This window comes from Rhinatrema bivittatum, chromosome 8, assembly GCF_901001135.1.
Source record: "Rhinatrema bivittatum chromosome 8, aRhiBiv1.1, whole genome shotgun sequence".
NCBI classification, from domain to species: domain Eukaryota; kingdom Metazoa; phylum Chordata; class Amphibia; order Gymnophiona; family Rhinatrematidae; genus Rhinatrema; species Rhinatrema bivittatum.
In genome coordinates, this window is record NC_042622.1 from 72429957 (window position 1) to 72451520 (window position 21564).

Genomic DNA, 21564 nt, shown 5'->3' on the forward strand with positions numbered 1-21564 from the left:
GTTAATGCTCTAACGCGTATGCAGTATTTTGCATCTCTCCGCCCAGATACCCTTCCCTATTACAATGACCTTCTTTGCATGTGATTTGCATGCATGAATAATGCAAATGCAGGCAAAGAAGGTCATTACTAGTCAATTTTATGTAAATATTTAATTGCCCATTTGAAATGCATTAGATGTGTGGCTGGAGGCCTGGGACACTAATATAGGTCCCGAGGCTCCCGATGCACATTTAAAGTGGCAGGAGGAAAAAACAAAAATCGCTGCAAATGGGGAGTTGAGAGGATGTTCAGCCCCGACACACTCAAAATATGAAAACGTAAAGAAAAAAAGGACTGCACAGCGATGGCCCTCCTAAGCATACATGTAAAATGTAGCCCTGGCCCGCAATATCAATACCCCCACCCCCAGGTCACAAACTGACGCCCCCTACCTCCTGACACCTCCTGACCCCCACCTCCTGACCCCTCCAAGTCAATAGATCAAGCTCCCTAACCCCCCCAAAAAGGGTACTGGGCCCCCACCCACCACCTCCCCACACCCTCTCCTACCCCCCTCCAGAAACCCCCCCCCCAGAACCTTGAAAGGGATACCGCGAAGGGTCCAGGTGCATCCTTGCATTTGGCCTGGTCGATGCCTTTTTCCAAAATGGTGCCAACCTGATCTTGTCCCGGTCATGTTACTGGGGTAAGGCCCGGGGATCATACCTCGGCCACGTGGCCTACATCCGATCCCTGGAAATTACCCAGTCACATGATTGGGGCAAGGTCAGATTGATGCCATTTTGGAAAAGGTGCCGACCAGGCTGGATGAAAGGATGCACCCAGCCCCTATGCGGGATTGCTTTAAAGGTTCTGGGGGAGGAGGGGGGGGTCTGAAAGGGGGTTGGGGGTGGTGGGTTCAGCAACGTTTTTGGGGAGGTGGGGTTTTGATGTTGGACTTCGGAAAGGTTTGACTTGGGGGGTGGGGGTCGGGGGGTGGGAGGCCTGAGGTTTTGACTTGTAGGGTGACAGTATTGATATCAGGGGTTGGGTCCACATTTTACTTGCGTGCTTTGGGGAAGGGGGAAGGAGAGGCCGGGGCTGTTGCCATGCATTTTTTTTACTTTTTCATATTTTGGGGGTGTTGGTGCCACTTCGACTAGCAGCCCTGGGTTGAGATGTGAGTTAGTACCGATCCTCGCTCAATCTCCCCATTTGCATCGATTTTTTTTTGGGGGGGGGGGGGGGGGGGGGGCAGCGACTTTTTAAGGTGATGACAGTCCTGTGAGGTCGAGGCTGCCATCACATTAAAGGGCTGCTCGCTGCGTTCTTTTGGGCCGCAGTGTTTGGCCGCGACACAAAAGAATGCGGCATACATCCACAATGCTTTTTCAGGAAAGGGGACCGCACTATCGTAACAACACCTTCTCGTGATTGTGGGACCCCCCACCTGCGAGAAAACATCGTGGCTTAGTGAATCTTGGGGATTGACAGTCTTGAGACCTGACTCTGAGAAATCTAGAAGGTATTCAAACTGTTTTTGTGTTGGAGCAGGAAAAATGTTCTAGGGCCTTTTCTGATAGAAACACAGAAACCTAGAAATGACAGCAGAAGACCAAACGGCCCATCCAGTCTGCCCAGCAAGTTTCGCCCAGCAAGTTTCACTTTTTCTTTTTCCTCATACTTATCTGTTTCTCTTGGCTCTTAGTAACCTTTTGGTTCTATTTCCCTTCCACCCCCAATGTGGGGGTGGAACTGCATCTAATGCAGTGTTGGAACTGCATCTAAGTGAAATATCTAGCTTACGGGTCGATCCTGTAAGGCCGCGGTAATAACAGTGCGGCAGTGTCAGGCACACCCTTCCTCCCCGCACGCACAGTTCTCTTCACTAACTCCCCGATACTCTCCTCTAATCACATGCAAATGCATGCCGCGGCTTTAAAGCGGTAGGGAAGGGTTATGCCCGCGTAACCCATTTTACTGTATAGGCGCTTAATACAGCGCCTATACAGTAACCAGGGTGCGCTGGTACCTGTCATTTCAAATGTCATTTCAAATGACATTTGAAATGACAGGCACCATGAAGTGAAAAAAAAAATACCAAAATATGTAAAAACCTGAGTGTTCAAAAAAAAAAATTTTTTAAATACCTGTCGGAGGGCCGCGTGGGTCCAGGCGGCGGCGGGAGCCGGGTGGTCGCGTGTTAAATCTAGGCCGCGGGCGGGTGGGCGCCTGTTCCAGGCGGCAGCGGCAGCGGCGGGACACGCGTTAGTTCGAGACGGTCGGTGGGCGGCAGGTGGTCGCGTGTTAAATCTAGGCCGGGTCCGCACAGGCGCGCATTCATTCACTGCCGATGGGGGCTGCCGAGAGGCAGCCCCCACCGCCAGTGGGTCCAGGCGCCTGGACCCACGCGCCTGGACCCACGCGGCCCTCCGACAGGTATTTAAAATTTTTTATTTTTTTTTCTGACAGGTTTTATGTGTCCCACATCATTACATTTTCTCGATCATCTCTGTATCGCTTTTTTTTTTTATTGTGTTTTATTGTTTTTGAGTGTCTTAAGCGGTGTCGATGGATTTGTTACTAGACTCACAGTCCTAACTCCTACTAGGGGGAGGCGGTAAACTAAGACGTTACGGCCGCGGCAAAACAGTGCGTTACTAATGAGATAACCTGAGCGCGCGTTACGGTATCGGAGGGGAATAGCTAATTCCTTCATTATACAGCTAATTCGTTCATTTACATGCCGGGTGGGGAAGGGTTACGCGTCTGTTTTAAGAAGCGCTACGGACGCGCGAAACTGGAGACTGTATCGCTGGTTTGCCTTACGCGTCCGAATTGTGCGCAGCGAGCTCGTTACAGACGAGAAATCTTCAAATGAATGTTACTGTATCGAGCTGTTTATTAGTTAGGGGTAGTAACCGCTGCAATAAGCAAGCTACACCATGCTTATTTGTTTACCCAGACTATGTAATTCAGTCCTTGTTGGCTGTTGTCTGTATATAGATCCACTTTTCTTCATTCCCCCTGCCGTTGAAGCAGAGAGTTATGCTGGATATACATTGAAAGTGAAGTAGCAGACTTTCTCCCCTGCCATTGAAGCAGAGAGCTATGCTGGATATGCGTGAAGTATCGGTCTTCCTCCCCTGCCGTTGAAGCAGAGAGCTATGCTGGATATGTGTGAAGTATCGGTCTTTCTCCCCTGCCGTTGAAGCAGAGAGCTATGCTGGATATGCATTGAAAGTGAAGTATCAGGCTTATTTGGTTTGAGGTAGTAACCGCCGTAACAAGCAAGCTACTCCCCGCTTTTTTGTGAATGCAAATCCTTTTTTCCACATTTCCTCTTGCCGTTGAAGCTTAGAGCAATGTTGGAGTCGCATTAACCATGTGTATGTTTATTGAATAAGGGTATTATCTCCAGGTAGTAGCCGTCATTCCTGCGAGCCACCCACTCTTCATTCACATCCTCTAGACTTTATGGATCCACAGTGTTTATCCCACGCCCCTTTGAAGCCCTTCACAGTTCTGGTCTTCACCACTTCCTCCAGAAGGGCATTCTAGGCATCCACCACCCTCTCCGTGAAGAAATACTTCCTGACATTGGTTCTGAGTCTCCTTCCCTGGAGCTTCAAATTGTGACCCCTGGTTCTGTTGATTTTTTTCCGACGGAAAAGGTTTGTCGTTGTCTTTGGATCATTAAAACCTTTCAAGTATCTGAAAGTCTGTATCATATCACTTCCGCTCCTCCTTTCCTTCAGGGTGTACATATTTAGATTCTTCAATCTCTCCTCATAAGTCATTTGATGAAGACCCTCCACCTTTTTGGTCGCCCTTCTCTGGACCGCCTCCATCTTGTCTCTGTCTCTTTGGAGAATTGGTCTCCAGAACTGAAACAGTACTCCAGGTGAGGCCTCACCAAGGACCTGAACAAGGGATAATCACTTCCCTTTTCTTACTCGATATTCCTCTCTCTATGCAGCCCAGCATTCTTCTGGCTTTAGCTATCGCCTTGTCACATTGTTTTGCCGACTTCAGATCGTTAGACACTATCACCCCAAGGTCTCTCTCCTGCTCCGTGCACATCAGCCTTTCTCCCCCCATCGAATACAGTTCATTCGGATTTCCACTCCCCATATACATAACTCTGCACTTCTTGGCATTGAATCTCAGCTGCCACTAGAAGGCAAACCTTCTCCACTTGAAGCCAGAAGATCATGAAAGGCATTATCAGGTATATTTAAGAAATCAAATATTACCCCATCTACTTGTGTATTCCGTATTTTATGAAAGTAAAAAATACTCGCTTATTTTCACTTTTGCTTGCACATATATGCATGTATAAAAGGGGTAGTCTGGGACATTCTGGGGTGGGACCTACTTAGTTATTTAGTTGGCTGGCCATTGAATATCTTCCCCGATGTTTGTAAAAGTTGAAATTGCTAGCTGGAAGCAATTAGAGAGCTTTTTATAGTCTTCCCATGCTTTGTAAGAGTGAATTATCTTCATTTTCAAATGCTCAGACACCTGCTTAGAGGAGCCCATGGTTGTTGAAAGACAGAACAATCAGAGTCAGAGTATTTGTTAATTTTCTTCACCTGACTAACTGAAGGACTAATGAGTCAATCAATGTTTTGGGCCTTATTAACAACTTTTTTTTTAAAGTAGCAATAAATCAATAAAATTCACCTTTTTACTATTTTCACTTAAAATCCACAAATTAGTAGTAATTTGCTTTAAACATATATATATATAGCTATCTGGCTAAGTTAACGGGGATATTCAGCAGCGTGGCCGCACCACTGAATATCCCCAGCTATCTTAAAGTTAGCTGGATAAGTATATCCAGCCAACTTTAGGACAGCCCTACGGCATGACCAGAGTTAGCCGCATAAGTTAAGCAGCTAACTCTGAATATTGGAATTAGCTGCATAACTTATGTGGCTAACTCTGCTCTGTCCGGAAACACCTCTTGCCCGCCCCTGGAATGCTCCCAATTTATGTGGCTAAATTCTAGTCATTATGTGGCTAGAATTTAGTCGCATACGGCTTTGAATATAGCCGGGTAGCCATTTAGATGGATAACTTTAACTTTGTGCAGTACCCAGAGTCTTTTGCAGATAAATGTAATATATCAACTATAACCTGAAAAGAACATTTACCAATATTCTACTCATCTATGTGTTAAATTTCCATATAAAGTAATTTATATGAAAGTAATCACATTCAGGCAAATAATTACCATTTCAAAAGGTATTATTAATATTTTAGTGTAAAACTTTAATCATAATCCATATTGTGTTGGATAGGACGTGCAGTGTGTTTCTTGTGGAACTGGGATTTAGATCATCCTGACTTCAGCATTCAAGCCTGAAGTTTAAAGATTAGCACCGCTGCTATTTGGGATTTTTAAATGCAGTTCAAAAAAAATAAAAATGTTATGAACATTATGGACCTATGATTAAAATTTTGCACTAACATGATAATAATACCTTTTGCATGAATAACTAAGGGCATTAATATGATGTGCCATATGAAAATTTAACACACAGCTGAGTAGTAGGTTTAAGTATATTGATAAATCTTCTTTTCAGGTTATAGTGTTTAATGTTTTACCATGCTGAAGTTGCGTAGGCTTCTTTTCATGTAGAGATTCATTGAAACATGAATTTTGGACCAGGGATGTGCAACATTTGGCCATATGCGTTGCGGTGCCATGGCTGGCCTCACTCACCCCGGAACGCCCCACCGCCATGCTGGATTCTTTAGGCACATGTGCACTCTTCCCTGTCTTAAAGGCTTCACAGCAGGAACCTGGCTGCGGCGCCAGGAGATGACATCATCAGCGGCTGGGTATATAAGCCCCAGCTGCATCCCAGCTGGCGCCTCAGCAACAGGTCCTCCTGCCTTGCAGTGCATGTTGCTCATTCCAGCCTACCTTGCCTCATTCCAACTCACCTTGCCTCTGCCCTGGCTTTCTTGGCAGCACCTGTCTTCTCGTCACCTTTCCCAGCTCTCTCCTTGGATTGCTCACCTATGCCTTTACAATTGCCTGGACTTTCTTGCTCCTTGTCTGCCACCTGCCCTGACCACTGCCTAACTGTGACTGCCCACTTTCCAGAGAACCCTTGCCTAAGTCCTGCCAGCCTCAGAACCTAAAGCCTCAACCTGCGGGAGAATAGGCTGGCATAGTTGAAGCTCAGTTCTGGTCCCCAAGAATACCCCTGCTGTCAGTGAAGACTCAGCTGAGTCACCAGTTGGGCAGAGTCAATCTCACCACAGCACAAAAGCTCACATACCATGACAGGATGCTTAAACTTTTGCACACAACTTAAATCTCTTTCAGAAGCTGAATGATTTCTAAGAGTAATATCCAGCACAATGAGAATGAAGCTGAACTGCAGGCGCTGAAGATTGCTGTTGACCCCTTAAATGAAGAGATTATAGTGGAGATTCCATATGTGCCAAAGTAATCAGCAGCGAAGAGGAAAATATTGGTGCACTCAACATCAAATCTGTCTGAAGCATAACTAAATGCCAAGTCGTAGGTCATGTACCATTTTGTGTTAAGATTCTGTGGGTCGTGGAAAGGGCCCCCAAGCCACTGGACTCATCCCCCCAATGCTGCACACAGCCGGGCCTCCCCCATCAGTGGGAACCACCAGAGCTTGTGCGCCGGCAGGATGCCACCGGGACCGCTGCCTCTGCTGCTCCTCCCTAGGCACATGCGCACCCAACCTCACTGCATTTAAAGGGCCCGCAATGGGAAAAGGCTGTGGCACCCTTGGATGACATCACCATTGCTCGCCCTACTTAAGGGTTCCCGGAACGTCTCCTCTTCGCCTCAGCAACTGGTCTCCTGCATCATGTGCAGTGTATGTTGCTTCTTCTGCATCCAGCCTTGCCTTGCAGTCCAAACTCATACAGTCTTGTCTTGACTTCCAAACTAGCTTTGTTCAGCCTTGCCTTGCCTTCCAGTGCAGCCTCATCTAGGCTTGTCTTGCCCTCCAGACCAGCTTCGTCCAGCCTCGCCTTGTCCTCTAGCCCAGTCCATCCAGTCTGTCTTCCTTGTTCTCTCCTTCAAGGTCTCCTGTGTGTCCATGTCCACCCTTGGCTTGTTACTCCGGATCTTGACTTCTTCCCTGACCTGACCAAGACTGTCTGCCACCTGGATCTCAACCTCCTGCCTGGACCCAACCACGATTGCCTGTTGCCTGGACCTGACTCTTTGCCTACAGCTGACTATTCTTGCTTGCTGCCTGCCCCGACCTCAGCTCTCCTCTGACTTCTGTAAACCTGCTGTCTACTCTGTCTCTGGACTCTAACTACCACCTCTGCCCTGGGGACCTGCCTAAGTCCTGCCGGCCACCAGAATCCAAGGGCCAACTTGCGGAGGAGGCAGTTGGTAAAGGTGAAGCCCCAGACTATCTTGCTACAGGGCATGTTCGTCAGCTGCCAGTGTAGGCCTCACAGGCTCACCTTCCAAGCTGTGTCAATTACACAGCAGCACTAAGGGCTCACACACCCCCTATCCCTTATATTTTGTCTAAATCCTTTTCATATTCAGCTCCAGGTAAAGGTTCCAGAGCAGTTGCGCTGAACAGTATATTTTCTGTTATAAATGGGAACAAGTCTTGTATGAACAGGGAATGAGATAGGTGGATTTGAAAGTATGGGAGACATTATCAATGTGCTTGGCATCAAAGAGGTCTCCTCCTGTCTAGGCTTCTAAGGAGGATAAACCCCTACAATATCATCATCGTTGTCAGTGGACAGAGACTAAGGACTAGACTGATGTTGCAGCATCAATCCCAGAGCTTGTTGCTTGGTTTTGATAGCTCTCACTTGCACTCAACGCTGATGCCTTGTTTAGTGGAGTAAGCAATGAGTGGCTGTCCTTCGTGGTACTCTTACCTTGCTTCAAACTCAACTCCAAAGAGGAGGAGGCAAACTTCAATATTGAGGGCTTGTGAGTTGGAAGTGGATGTTTTCAATATTGATCATTTTGATGATGATTTTGAAATCAATTTTAAAGATTTTGATATTGATGTTGAGTTTAAACAGACTGAAATATATCCTGAAGCCAGACACTTCAAAGTTTTATGGCCTTAGGAGACATGTTAGAATAGATTAAACAATTTGGAACATTATGTTCAAGTCCTACACAACATATACCACCCAGTCGGTGTGGTATTCAGTGATAGCCAATTTTATTTTACATGTACATTTAAACCTCATGGCTTTTTGTCAGCTATAGCTGGAAAATGTTGGCCAAATTTAAAAGTAATTTTTTAGAGTCCAAAGAAAAAAATACTTCAGGCCTTTATGAAAGGCAAAGCCAAGACTTACGTGAGATGAGATCAAAGCACTTCCGGTCCTCCAGGCAGGGTTTCACCTGGCATGTCAATAGGTTCAACTTCGCTGGCTGACGATTTGGCTGCATGATCAACAAATGCATACCCAGTTATTTCCAGACCTGACCTTTAATTATGCTTCTCTTTTAATCTCCAAGGATCCAATTCAGACTGCTGTGAAAAGAGGTGAGCATGGCTGAAGAGGGGACAGTATTGCACTATACCGGCAAAGATGATTCAAGCCAGCCAGGCAGGAGCAGCATTTAAGGTACTGACTCACTGTATGGCTTCATGAGAAGGACCGACCATAACTGAGGGGACAATTTTCAAATAGCCTTACTAGTTTAACAGTGCATGTACTTTTACCCATAGAAGAAAAAAGGTTGGGGAAGGGGAAGGACATGCGAGAATTTCATTTTGAAATTCCCATGGGTACTTTAATGTGTGCAGTTTGTACCTACCAGCAATTTAAAAAGGAAACTCTGTGGGATTGCAAGCTCACAGGGAGTATAAAATTACACCCCCCCCCCCCCCCCCCCCACTGTCCTGTAGTGCCATTACAAGAGATAAAACTGGTCATGTTCAATTTATTTCTATAACATGAACAAGAGCTATAAAGGATGAGGCTGTTGTTGACATAGAATGCCTATAAGCAAGGCTCCAGTCTCCTGTGGCAGCTCAAAGGTAAATTCTAAAAAATTAACAAGAATCCAGGATGTGTCAGACAATGGTTGATCAAGCCTCCGCATCTGTATTTAACAGTGGCCAGTCTAGTTCACTCAGAAGTACCTGGCAGGTCCTAAATCCAAATTGGTTCTTACCTGCTAATTTTCGTTCCTGTAATATCACAGATCAGTCCAGAAAAGTGGGTTGTGTATCCCTACCAGCAGGTGGAGTCAGAGAACAATTAGAACTTTGGGCACTGCTACATAACGGGAGTGCCTCCTGCTGTCTCTCAGTATTGGCCTGTACCCAAGCCCACACTAACAGAACTAACTAGCGGCCGAGGTTGAAACCCAAACAAAAAAATGACAACCTGCGGCCTCAACAAACAGACTCAGAAACTGCTCCATCGAGTATCTCTGTCAACACGGAGCTCCGTAATTAAAAAAACAGCAAATCGTAAGGTAATGCAGTCTTTCGGTATCTGAAGAAAGGGGTGAGCCTCTGGACTGATCTGTGGTATTACAGGAACGAAAATTAGCAGGGAAGAACCAATTTTCATTTCCTAAACATACCCAGATCAGTCCAGAAAAGGGGGATGTACCCAAGCCACCCTACACTGGGCGGGAACCCGAAAGACCCGCACGCAATACACTCTGACCAAAGGACAATTCATCATCAGCTTTAATGTCCAAGCGATAATGTTTAGTGAAAGTGTGTAAAGAAGACCACACTGCTGCCCTACAAATCTCCTGAGGAGACAGGAGTTGTCACTCCGCCCAAGAGGTCGCTTGTGCCCTGGTTGATTGTGCTCTGAGACCCAACGGCACTTGACGCCCTCGGGAAATGTAGGTGGAGCCGATGGCTTCCTTAATCCAACGAGAGATGGTCGCCTTAGACGCCTTGTCACCCTGTTTGTGCCCCCCAAACAGGAGAAACAAGTGATCCGAACGTCAGAAATTATTAGTAACCTCCAGGTAGCGCAGCAAAATATGCCAGGAATCCAATAGATGAAGGTCCCTGCCCTGAGAGGAATCCCGAGCCCAGTGCGGAAAACCGGGAAGATCCACCGCCTGACTGACATGGAAGGCTGAAATCACTTTGGGAAGGAACGAGGTAACCATGTGCAGGGAAATTCTATCGTCATAAATCCGAAGAAAGGGATCGTGGCACGACAATGCCTGCAATTCTGAAATCTGGCGGGCCGAGCAAATAGCCACCAAAAACACTGTTTTTAAAGTCAGATCCTTCAACGAAGCCCTGCGCAGAAGCTCAAAGTGGGCTTCGCACAGCTCCCGGAGAACTAGATTCAAACTCCAATCGGGACATAAAGGCCCGACAGGCGGACGCAGATGTTTAACCCCTTTGACAAAGTGAGCAATATCCGGATGGACAGCTAGAGACACAGCATTCAACCGACCCCGCAAGGCGCCCAACGCTGCCACCTGAAACCGAAGGGTATTAAACGCTAACCCCCCAGCGAGTCCTTGCTGCAAAAATTCAAGCACCCGGATGATGTCCACCATCAACGGATTGCAGGAGCGTTGGAAACGCCATGTCTCAAACTGTTTCCAAACGCGAAAATAAGCCATAGACGTGGCTGGACGGCGAGCCTGTACGAGCGTGGAAATAACCTGCTCGGAATAACCCTTCAAGCATAAACGTCGCCTCTCAAAAGCCAGGCCGCGAGAGAGAAGTGATCCTCCCGATCTGAAAATATGGGCCCCTGACGGAGAAGATGCAGTAGATGAGCGAGTTGCAACAAACCCTCTAGGGCCAGGCGAATCAGATCCGCAAACCACGGGCGACGCGGCCATTCCGGCGCCACCAGAACCACCCTGCCGGGATGGAATTCGATGCGACGAAGAAGTCAACCGATGAGGGGCCATGGAGGAAAGGCGTACAGAAGAATTCCCGTGGGCCAGGAACACGCCAGTGCGTCGAGACCCACCGAGCCCTGCTCTCGCCGACGGCTGAAAAATTTGTCCGTCTTTGTGTTCGCCCTGGTTGCCATCAGATCCAACTGCGGCACACCCCACCGGGCGCAAATGAGGTTCCATGTGTCGCGAGACAGTTCCCATTCCCCGGGATCGAGCTGTTGTCTGCTGAGAAAATCGGCCTGCACGTTCTCCACTCTCGCGACGTGAGAAGCTGCAATTCCCTGGAGATTGCACTCCGCCCAGGCGAACAGGAGGTGCGCCTCGAGCACAACCGCGGGACTTCTTGTGCCCCCTTGGCGGTTGATGTAAGCTACCGTCGTCGCATTGTTGGAGAACACGCGAACCATGCTGTTCTGTATCCAGGGGAGAAATGCCTGTAAGGCCAGCCGTACTGCTCTTCTCGAGCCAATTGATGGACCAGGACCCCTCCGTCGGAGACCAGAGCCCTTGGGCAGTTCTGTCTGCACACACTGTTCCCCAGCCGGACAGACTGGCATCAGTGGAGATTATTATCCAATCCGGAGGATCCAAGTCCACTCCCCGTTCCAGATTGTCACGCGACAGCCACCACGACAGACTGAGTCTGGACTTGGGAAGTAGCGGCATTGGGAGATGGAACTGTTCCAACACCGGACTCCAGCGCAACAAAAGCGCACGTTGTAACGGTCAAAAGTGAGCGAACGCCCAGGGCACCAAATCCAAGGTGGAAGCCATGGAGCCCAGGACTTGCAGATGATGCCACACTGTGGGCTGCTTACTCCACAGGAGAGCGTGAATCTGTTCTTGCAACTTCCTCAGATGATCCTCCACCAGAAACACCTTGCCTTGTAATGTATCGAATCGCGCTCCCAAGTAAATCAGCTTCTGGGTGGGTTCCAAATGACTTTGATGACCCACCCGAGTGACTTAAGGTGACCATCACCATGTGGACGGACCGTACGCAATCCTCCCGAGACTTGGCGCGAATCAACCAGTCGTCCAGGTTAAGGATGGACCAGAATACCCTCCTTGCGAAGGAAAGCTGCTACCACCACCATAAACTTGGTAAAAGTCCGAGGAGCTGTGGCGAGGCCAAATGGAAGGGCTCGAAACTGGAAGTGCTGACCCAAGATCTTGAAGCGCAGGAACTGCTGATGATTCACCTCTGTGAGATCCAGGGATGCTAGAAACTCTCCCTTTTGAACCGCCGCCATCACAGTCCGTAGGGTTTCCATACGAAAACGAGGGACCCTGAGACAACGGTTGAGTTTCTGCAGATCGAGGATAGGATGAAAAGTGCCCTCCTTTTTTTGGATCAAGAAGTAAATTGAGTACCGTCCCCGTCCCTGCTGCTCTTCCGGCACCGGGACAATGGCTCTGAGGTTGAGCAGCTGCTGCAGGGTATCCTGTACCGCTTCGCGTTTGGCGCGAGAGAGCACACGGGACTCCACAAACACTTCCAGGACTGGACGCGCAAAGTCCAGGGCATAACTGTCCCTGATCACCTCCAAGACCCAGCGATCCGAGGTTATTCTTGCCCATTCCACGTAAAAGCCAGATAATCTGCCTCTGACAGTTTTTACGACAGAATGGGTGCTCGTGGCTTCATTGGGCGGGTTTACTGCTACCCGCCCCGAGGTGTCCAGAGTCCCTCCTGGAGCGGTGGCCACTGTGAAAGGACTGTTGGCGACTCGGTATCGACTTAGGACCCGCTGGAGCGGAATATCTGCCAGATCGAAAACGGCGAGTCCCGAAAACGAGCCCGAGGGGGAAAAACTTTCTTGGTCGCTCTTCTATCCTCTGGCAACCTATGGCCCTTGGACTACCCGAGGAGCTTGACACACTGATCCAACTCCTCCCCAAAGAGAAGCTTGCCCTTGAAGGGAAGGTTACAAAGTTGGGATTTTGAGGAGAGGTCCGCTGCCCAAATCCGTAACCAGAGAAGGCGACGAGCTGCCACCACGGACACCATGGACCGAACCAAGGTCTGAACGAGGTCGAATAGCACATCTGCTCCATACGCAATTCCGCTTCCAAACGGGCCAGCTGCAACGCTCCACCGTCGGCGTCCGCCGCATTAGTACTCGCCTCTTGGACCCAGCACAGGCACGTTCGTTGCATAAGACTAGCGCAGACTGCTGCTCGAAGGCTCAAAGCGGCCACTTCAAAAACCCGCTTCAACTGGATCTCCAGCTTTCGGTCCTGAATGTCCTTTAAGGCAACAGATCCCGCCACGGGTATCGTGGTCTTCTTTGTGACCGCCGAGACGGCCGCGTCCACTTTAGGAATCTTCAGCAGGTCCAGCACCTCTGACGACAGCGGGTAGAGCTTTCCCATCACCCTACCCACCTTTAAGCCCGCATCCGGAGTATCCCACTCGCGGGTCACCAGCTTTCGGACTTTCTTAGGCAGTGGAAAAGCTGTTGATGGTCCACGAATACCATCCAGAACCTGATTAACCCCTTCATTATCGGAATCCTCTTGAGTAACTTAAGACCGAGGACATCTAGTACCTGGGGAATAAGCGGACGAAGCTCATCTTGCTTAAACAGGCGGACAACAGTAGGATCATCACCCTCCACCGGAGGGAGGTCATCCCCCATCAGGATCATCCATATCCGTGTCCACCGGATCAGGATTCTGGTCCGGATCCGCACCCGGTAGCTGCGCAGATCTGACCCCCAGACTCGGAACTGGCGCCACCCCTGCCCCAAAACCTAGGTCATGGGGATCCCCGCGACCATCCTCCCCAGGATGAGAGCGGACCACCAGGTGCTGCTGGGTGGCTGCAGGACATCCCTGCTTCAGAGGGGGCTCAGTGGGATCCCCAGCGCGTCCGGGTCTCTTTAAGGAAGTCTGTCTCCATGCCAAAAAGGCCTGATGCATCAACAAGATAAACTCTGGGGAAAAATCTCCCGCGTCTACCTCCCCATCTGGGGGGTCCTGCGGGGCCGATTCCCCAGTCCCCAACATCGGATCTACTGCCATGGGGACCAAAGCAGAAGGGGGGGAATCCTCTCCTTGCTCAGAGTGTCACGAGTCACACACACACCCCCCTGTGGGGGGAGGGGCCACCCCCGACGGGCCTTCCAAACTGGAGCAGTCTGGGCACAACGATGCAGAGTTCAAATTCTGCCCGCACGCCCCACAGGAGCGGCAGACCGCCGATTTTCGCGGCGCCATGCCGGGCCGCGTAGCCACGCGGTCAGAGCAGCTGAGGGAAGAAAAAAATAGGCCCGAAACCTGCAGCTGCTCAAGCGCCGCTGGCAGCACGGGACAAAAAATAAAAATAGAAAAGCAAGGCCTCCACGAGGAACCGTGCTATTCAGCCACCCGGGTGCTGAAAACGCGGCCTGGACCTGGTACACACACTGCCTACCTTCACTATCAACCCGGAGCCCCGGGAGAGGAAGGAAACAAAACTGCGACGGCTCAAAGATGTCCCCACAGCCTGCTGCACAGCAGGCTCCCCCGGTGCCGACTCCTTACCTCAGTCTGAAGAGACTTTTTTTTTTAAACTAACTTTAAACAACTAAACTACTGAAGCCTGCACTAACAGGAGTCGAGGGAGCAGCTTCGGGGGTAGGAAGACCAGGAGCCCCTGGCCTGTACACCCCGGGACGGAGTGGGCGAAACACAGTCAGGGGTGTCTAACCCCCCGGATGCCCGGCTTCCACTGAGGGATGGCCCATGAAGGTGTCTAACACCTCAGGAAGCAAACGAGAAGGAAAAATAAAATAACAAATTTCCTAACTACCCTGAAAAAAACTAAGACTGCAGGAGATGCACCCTACCACCTGCTGGAGTCAGAGAAATACTGAGGGCCTGCAGGTGGCACTCTTGTTATGTAGCAGTGTCCAAAGGTCTAATTGTAAGCCCTCTGGGGATAGGGAAATACCTACAGTACCTGAATGTAAACCGGTGTGATATCTCAATTGAGATCAAATGTCGGTATATAAAAATAATAAATAAATAAATAAATAAAATAATTGTTCTCTGACTCCACCTACTGGTAGGGATACACAACCCACTTTTCTGGACTGATCTGGGTATGTTCAGGAATGGGGATATCACTTCCCTGCTGCTCACTCCCAGAGTAAGAAGGGGTAATACCCATGACCATCTGGTTAATACCTGTTAATGGACCTGTCCTTCAGAAACTTGTCCAAACATTTGTTACTTAAAGCTAGATTATTGTCTTTGACTACAACCTCCTGCAATAAAGTCCATGGCCTAATTGTGTATGGACTGAAAAAATATCTTCTGTGGTGAGAGACAGAAAATTCTATGGCACAGTTTTCAAAAATCTGCTGCACAAAATATGCAGCACATTTGTATATAGTTTACATTAAATAATATTCACAAGGCCTATTTTTATTACACATTTTTTAAATAAATTAAATAAATAAGTTTACTTTCATCATAAAATAATGAGGTTCATTTTCAGCCGCAAGCCAGCTACCAAAGTTAGCTGGATAAACTTATCCACCCCTACTACCCAATGTACCTGGCTATTTCAAAGTTAGCCAGACAAATTTATCTGGTAATCTTTAGGACTGCTCTCTGGCTATGTCAGCAGGATAACGCTGAAAATTGGTATTTATCTGGCAAACTAATCCAGATAGCCAGCCCTGTTCCAGATAAAAAGTTAACTGGGGTGATCAGACTGGCATGATTTTAAACCCTGAGTTTGGCAAAATCCTGGACTTAGGTGAACAAACTACTTTCAACATTGACCCTATAATATTTTCCAACATTTTGTGTACATCTTATTTTCTCTTATTTTTAACTAAATTTCTTTTTCCACTTCATTTCTTTCTTCCTATCCTGCTCTTTATATTTTCATTTCTTTTCCCTGCTTGCTTCCTGCATTTCTCATTATGCAGGCACATTTTTAAAATCAGCTGTTTGCTCGCAGGCCCATCAGTACATTATAGCCACAGGTCTGCAAGTGAATTTTGAAAATTCAGGGCCAGCACTGTGGTTGCCAGGGAGCGGAGCTGGGGTGGGGAATGCATTTATGTACATACTTTCAATTTTTGAAATTATGCATGTAAGTGTACATGCTGAAAGGTACACCTACTAAGAGCAGGTATAACTTCCTGAGCTTCAGTGGCATGGGAAAAGGGGAATGGGATTCAGATAGCAACCAACTAGAGCCCAGACTTTTACAGTTTGGGGAAACAAATAAGCTTGGGGGTAACTTGCTGGTGCGGCAGTTACTACCCATAACCAATAAGCCTTATACCTTTGATGCAACTTCTCAACATTTGCTCTCTGCTTCAATGGCAGGGGGTAACAGGGAACTGGACTCATACAGTAACAGAGGGCCCTGAGTTTTACGGTTTGGGAAATTGATAAGCATGGGGGTAACCTGCACAGTGCAACAGATACTAGCATAAGCTTTCTGGGCAGACTGGATGAACCATTTGGTCCTTTTCTGCCGTCATTTCTATGTTACTATATCTCTAAGGGGCGGATTTTCAGAGCCCTGCGCGCCGGGAAGCCTATTTTACATAGGAATACCGGCGCGCGCAGAGCCCCGGGACTCGCGTAAGTCCCGGGGTTTTCGGAGGGGGCGTGTCGGGGGGCGGGCCCGAACCGCGCGGCGTTTTCGGGGCGTGTCGGGAGCGTTCCAGGGGCGTGGCTACGGCCCGGGGGTGTGGCCGCGCCCTCCGGACCTGCCCCCAGGTCGCGTCCCGGCGCGGAGGCCCGCTGACGCGCGGGGATTTACGCCTCCCTCTGGGAGGCGTAAATCCCTCGACAAAGGTAAGGGGGGGTTTAGACAGGGCCGGGCGGGTGGGTTAGGTAGGGGAAGGGAGGGGAAGGTGAGGGGAGGGCAAAGGAAAGTTCCCTCCGAGGCCGCTCCGATTTCGGAGCGGCCTCGGAGGGAACGGGGGTAGGCTGCGCGGCTCGGCGCGCGCCGATCCAGGATTTTAGTGGGTACGCGCGGCTCCGCGCGTATCTACTAAAATCCAGCGTACTTTTGTTTGCGCCTGGAGCGCAAACAAAAGTAGGCTATTCGCGCTCGTTTTAAAATCCGCCCCTATATGTATATGTGTAAAATGAGACAACCCACATATTTTGAAAGTAGACTTGTCCACATAAGTCCACTTTGAAAATTCCTGCTAAAGTCTGTGGACTTATCCCTTCACAGTCTGTTTGAAAATTAGCCTCAAAAAGTAGTAGTAAAATAAAAAAGTAACAACTTATACTAATTTATTGTTTGCTAGCTTTCATTTCTGTGTGAATTCAGTAACTGCCTGGCTCAGCTCACATACCGTGCCATGGGCAATGGTGAGATAGCAGTGCTTGATCGAGCACTTCCTCTTCTGCCAAACTTTCCTTAACCTGAAAATAAAAACAAAATAACATCACTGTAAGCAGAAATAAGCACAGTGCAAAAGTCTTTCATTTAAAATAATTCAACTGTGAAATATCCTCGGTATAAAATATCCTCATTGTGAAATATCTTCAAACATGGCACAAATACAGATAGGAGAAATTCATTTCTTTCCCATATTTTATCATTTCTGTGGCTATCTTTTCTTTGTGTCTGAGCTTAGCAGAAAGGATTAAGGTGTCTTTATGTATCTGCTCAGTGTGAAACCCCCTAGCCTCCATTCCTTGTAGTTTCTCTCTTGTTCTCATCCAGTCATCCCAGATGTTGGAGAAATTACTACTTACTTGATAATTTCATTTTCCTTAGTGTAGACAGATGGACTCAGGACCAGTGGGTTATGCTCCCCTGCTAGCAGATGCAGACGGAGCAAGCTGACGTCACACATATATATATATATATATATCATGCAGTGATACCAGTCTGCCAGTATTCTCTTCAAAAGCAACTGTGAACAGACGAGCAAAAAAAACTTGATTAAAAACAGTTAACCATAACTGTACTCAATCTACAAAGAAATACTGAACTCAAGTAGATACCCCAATCTAGGGACTAGATGAACATTTACCAGTAATCCTCTGGGATCTGGAGCCCCATAGGAGGACCATTGACACAATCATTCGGCAGCCAAGGGCAGGAAGCAGAGTCCATCTGTCTACACTAAGGAAAACGAAATTATCAGGTAAGTAGTAATTTCTCCATTTCCTAGCATGTAGACAGATGAACTCAGGACCAGTGGAATATACCAGAGCTACTCCTGAACAGGATGGGAGCTGCCTGAGGTCCAGTCAACACCTCACATGTAAAGGCTGAGTCCTCCCGAGCCTGTACATCCAGACGATAAAACCTGGAAAAAGTATATAAAGAGGACCATGTTGCAGCTGGCAAATGTTGACGTGAGGCAACAATCTAACCTCTGCCCTAGTGGAATGAGCCTTAATCTGAGTAGGCAACAGCTTTTCAGCATCCACATAAGTGGCAGTGAATACCTCCTTAATCCAGCAAACTATAGTAGCCCATGAAACTGGTTCACTCTGCTTCCTTCCACCATGAAGGGCAAACAGACAATCCGTCTTTTGGAAAGGTTCATAAACCTCCACATACTGCACAGGTCTCTTGACATCCATGGGATGCAGGAGGCGATACTCCGCATTCCTGACCTTATCCAGGGACAGCAAAAAAATGCACTGATTCAAATGAAATTCCGAGACCACTTTGGGCAAGAAGGATGGAATAATATGCAACTTTAACGCCCCTGGAGTCATCCAAAGAAATGGATCCCAGCAAGACAAGGCCTGCAGCTCGGAAATTCGACGCACAGAACAGATAGCAACCAGGAATGCTGTCTTTAAGGTCAATAGGGCATGTGAAGAATTCCAACACCAAATTAAGAATCCACAATGGAACCGGTTACCTCAAGGGAGGCCGAAGATGCTTCACTCCCTTCAAAAAACGGGCCACATCAGGATGAGATAAGGAATCACCATTCACTGGGCCCTAGAAACAGGCAAAAGCCGCAACCTGTACCTTCAAGGAATTAAAGGCCAATCCTTTATTTAACCTATCCTGCAAAATTTCCAGATTGAGCGGGATCTTAACCAAACGAGGAAGAACATTTCAATCCTCACACCAGGCCTCAAACACTCTCCAAACTTGCACATAGGCCAAGGAAGTGGAGAACTTCCGAGCGCGGAGCAAGGTAGCAGTCATCGCAGAATATCATCCATTTTTCAACAAGCGAGCCCTTTCAAGGGTCAAACCATAAGACAAAACTGATTCAGATCTTCGTGAAGGACAGGTCCCTGTGGCAACAGATTTGTGCATGGTGGAAGATGAAGGGGGGTCTCCACCAGGAGTCTTCGCAAATCTGCATACCACGGTCATCGGGGTCAATCCGGTGCCATCAAGAGTACCATCCCCCTGTGGCCTTCGATCCTGCGAACTATCCTGCCCAACAAGGGTCACAGAGGAAAGGCATAAAGCAACTTGTCTTTCGGCCAGACCTGTACGAGAGTATCTATGCCCAAAGGACCACGAATCTCTCCTGCGACTGAAAAATCGAGGAACCTTCGCATTGCAAGAAGTCACCAGCAAGTCCAAGAACGGAAGGCCCCAGCGATCCACTATCAGCTGAAACACCTCGTCCAACAATACCCATTCTTCTGGGTCCAGACTCTCCCTACTAAGAGAGTCTGTTCTTATGTTATGTTATCTTTCCCTGCAATGTGAGAGGCCAAGGTCATCTGTAGATGTCCTTCCGCCCAATCCATAAGTTGGTCTATTTCCTGCAACACTTGCTGGCTCTTGGTTCCTCCTTGTCGATTGATGTAGGCCACCATCGTTGTGTTGTCCGACATCACTCAGACCACTTGACCTGCAGTCTGTGGCTGAATTGCAAGCATGCCAACTGGACCGCCTGGGCTTCCAGGTGATTGATGTTTCAAAGGGACTCTTCAGCATTCCAATGCCCTTGGGCTGTCAGCTCCTGACAGTGAGCTCCCCAACCCTGTCGTGAATATCAACCAGTTCAGGGAGGTCAGGGAAAATTCCCTTCTCAGATGAGCCTCCTGCAACCACCACTGGAGGCGAGAGCAGATTTTCAATGGTAAGTGGAGTCAAACCGAATAGACCTGAGACTGCAGGTTCCAACGAGACAGCAGTGAGTGCTGAAGAGGATGTATATGTGCCCTCGCCTACGGCACCACTTCCAGTGTTGATGCCATCAAACCAAGCACCTGTAGATAGGACCACACTGTCAAGCGTATAGTGCTCACCAGGGGCGGATTGGCCTATCAGAGCCGCGCTCGGCAGACCACGTGGTATCTCCTGGGCCGGCCTGGGCGGCGAATCCCCGGGCTGGTCTTCATCCGGAATCCGCCCCTGGTGCTCACCCACTGACTCACCTGTGACATCAATTTCTGAATCCGAACTTCCGGCAAGAAAACCTTGTTCTGCCTCGTGTCAAACCAAACACACAGATACTCCAATGACTGAGATGGCTAAAGACTGCTCTTGGCCTGGTTCACCACCCAACTGAGCTCCTGCAACAAAGAGATCACCTTGTGGGTCACCAAGCAGCTCTCTTCCCGAAACTTGGCTCGAATCAGCAGTCATCCAAATACATGTGTATCAGGATCCCATCTCTTCTCAACGCCATCGCTACTACCACCACAACCTTGGAAAACGTTCTGGGAGTGGTGGCTAGACCAAAAGGCAGCGCACAAAACTGATAATGATGTCCCAACACCGCAAAATGCAGAAAACATTGGTGCTCCAAATGTATGGGAATAAGAAGGTAGGCCTTGGGCAGATCCAGGGAGGTCAGAAATTCCCCCAATTGCACAGCCATTATCACTGAGCAAAAGGTTTCCATGTAAAAATGAGATCCAGGATGGGACAAAAGGAGCCCTCCTTCTTGGGCACCACAAAATAAATGGAATATTGCCCCATGCTTTCTTGAGACTTAGGCACTGGAACCACAGCCCTTAGCCAGAGGAGCCTTAGAAGTGTAGGTTCCATGAGAGAGAAGCAGACAAGATTGTACCTCTAGGGTGCAACAAGAAGCTATCTGTAAAGTCATCACCACTGCTTCAAAGTCTTGCTTAAGGATAGCCTCAATCATCTTATCATGCACTCCTTAAGGGCTGTTCCTCCCTCCATGGGTATAGTCGTCCATTTAGAAATGGCACAAACCGGAGTATCCACTTTTGGATCCCTCATCGCTGGATTCAAGGGGTATAAGCCTTCCAATGTCCGACCCCTTTTTGAAAGTTGCCTCTGGGGCACCCCATTCAAGATCAATCAATTCCCGAATGGCATTCATAACAGGGAAAAAAACAAGAGGCTTTATGCAAAGAAACCAAAATGGGATTCTTCTTCGGTTCAGACATGGAATCTGAACCACGAACACCCAGCACCTTTAAGGTCTGGGAAATCAGGGCTAGCTGTTCATCTCTATGAAAGAACCACAACATGGTCCAATACGGCTCCAGTCCTGGAGGAATTTTCCCATTGTCCAGGGAAACAGGATCTGCCTCATCATCAGTGCCATCCGGGTACCTGTCGGGATTACCCGTAGTGAACCAAGGTGTGTTCCAGCACTTAAACATAGGACTGGAAGAGAGAGGGGCCACCGGCTAAGAATCCAACCTGACAGGAGTGGGTGAAGTTGAGGACTACGCCTGAAAAAAGGATTGCAAACCTTGAAAAGACTCCAAGGAACTGGAGCAGAGCCTACTGAACTGCCATGT

At 48.4% G+C, this 21564-nt stretch overlaps 1 protein-coding gene across 2 annotated transcripts in view; it reads right to left on the reverse strand.

Annotated features, from left to right (window-relative positions):
- LOC115096994 (arf-GAP with SH3 domain, ANK repeat and PH domain-containing protein 1-like) overlaps positions 1-21564 on the reverse strand; it is a 248059-nt gene that overhangs the window by 93403 nt on the left and 133092 nt on the right. For both annotated transcript variants that reach the window (XM_029612363.1, XM_029612364.1), the window contains 2 exons: positions 17196-17265; positions 8328-8415 (listed from right to left, as the gene is read on the reverse strand). In XM_029612363.1, coding sequence (XP_029468223.1) covers positions 8328-8415; positions 17196-17265 — 158 coding nt within the window. The remainder of the gene's footprint in view (positions 1-8327; positions 8416-17195; positions 17266-21564) is intronic.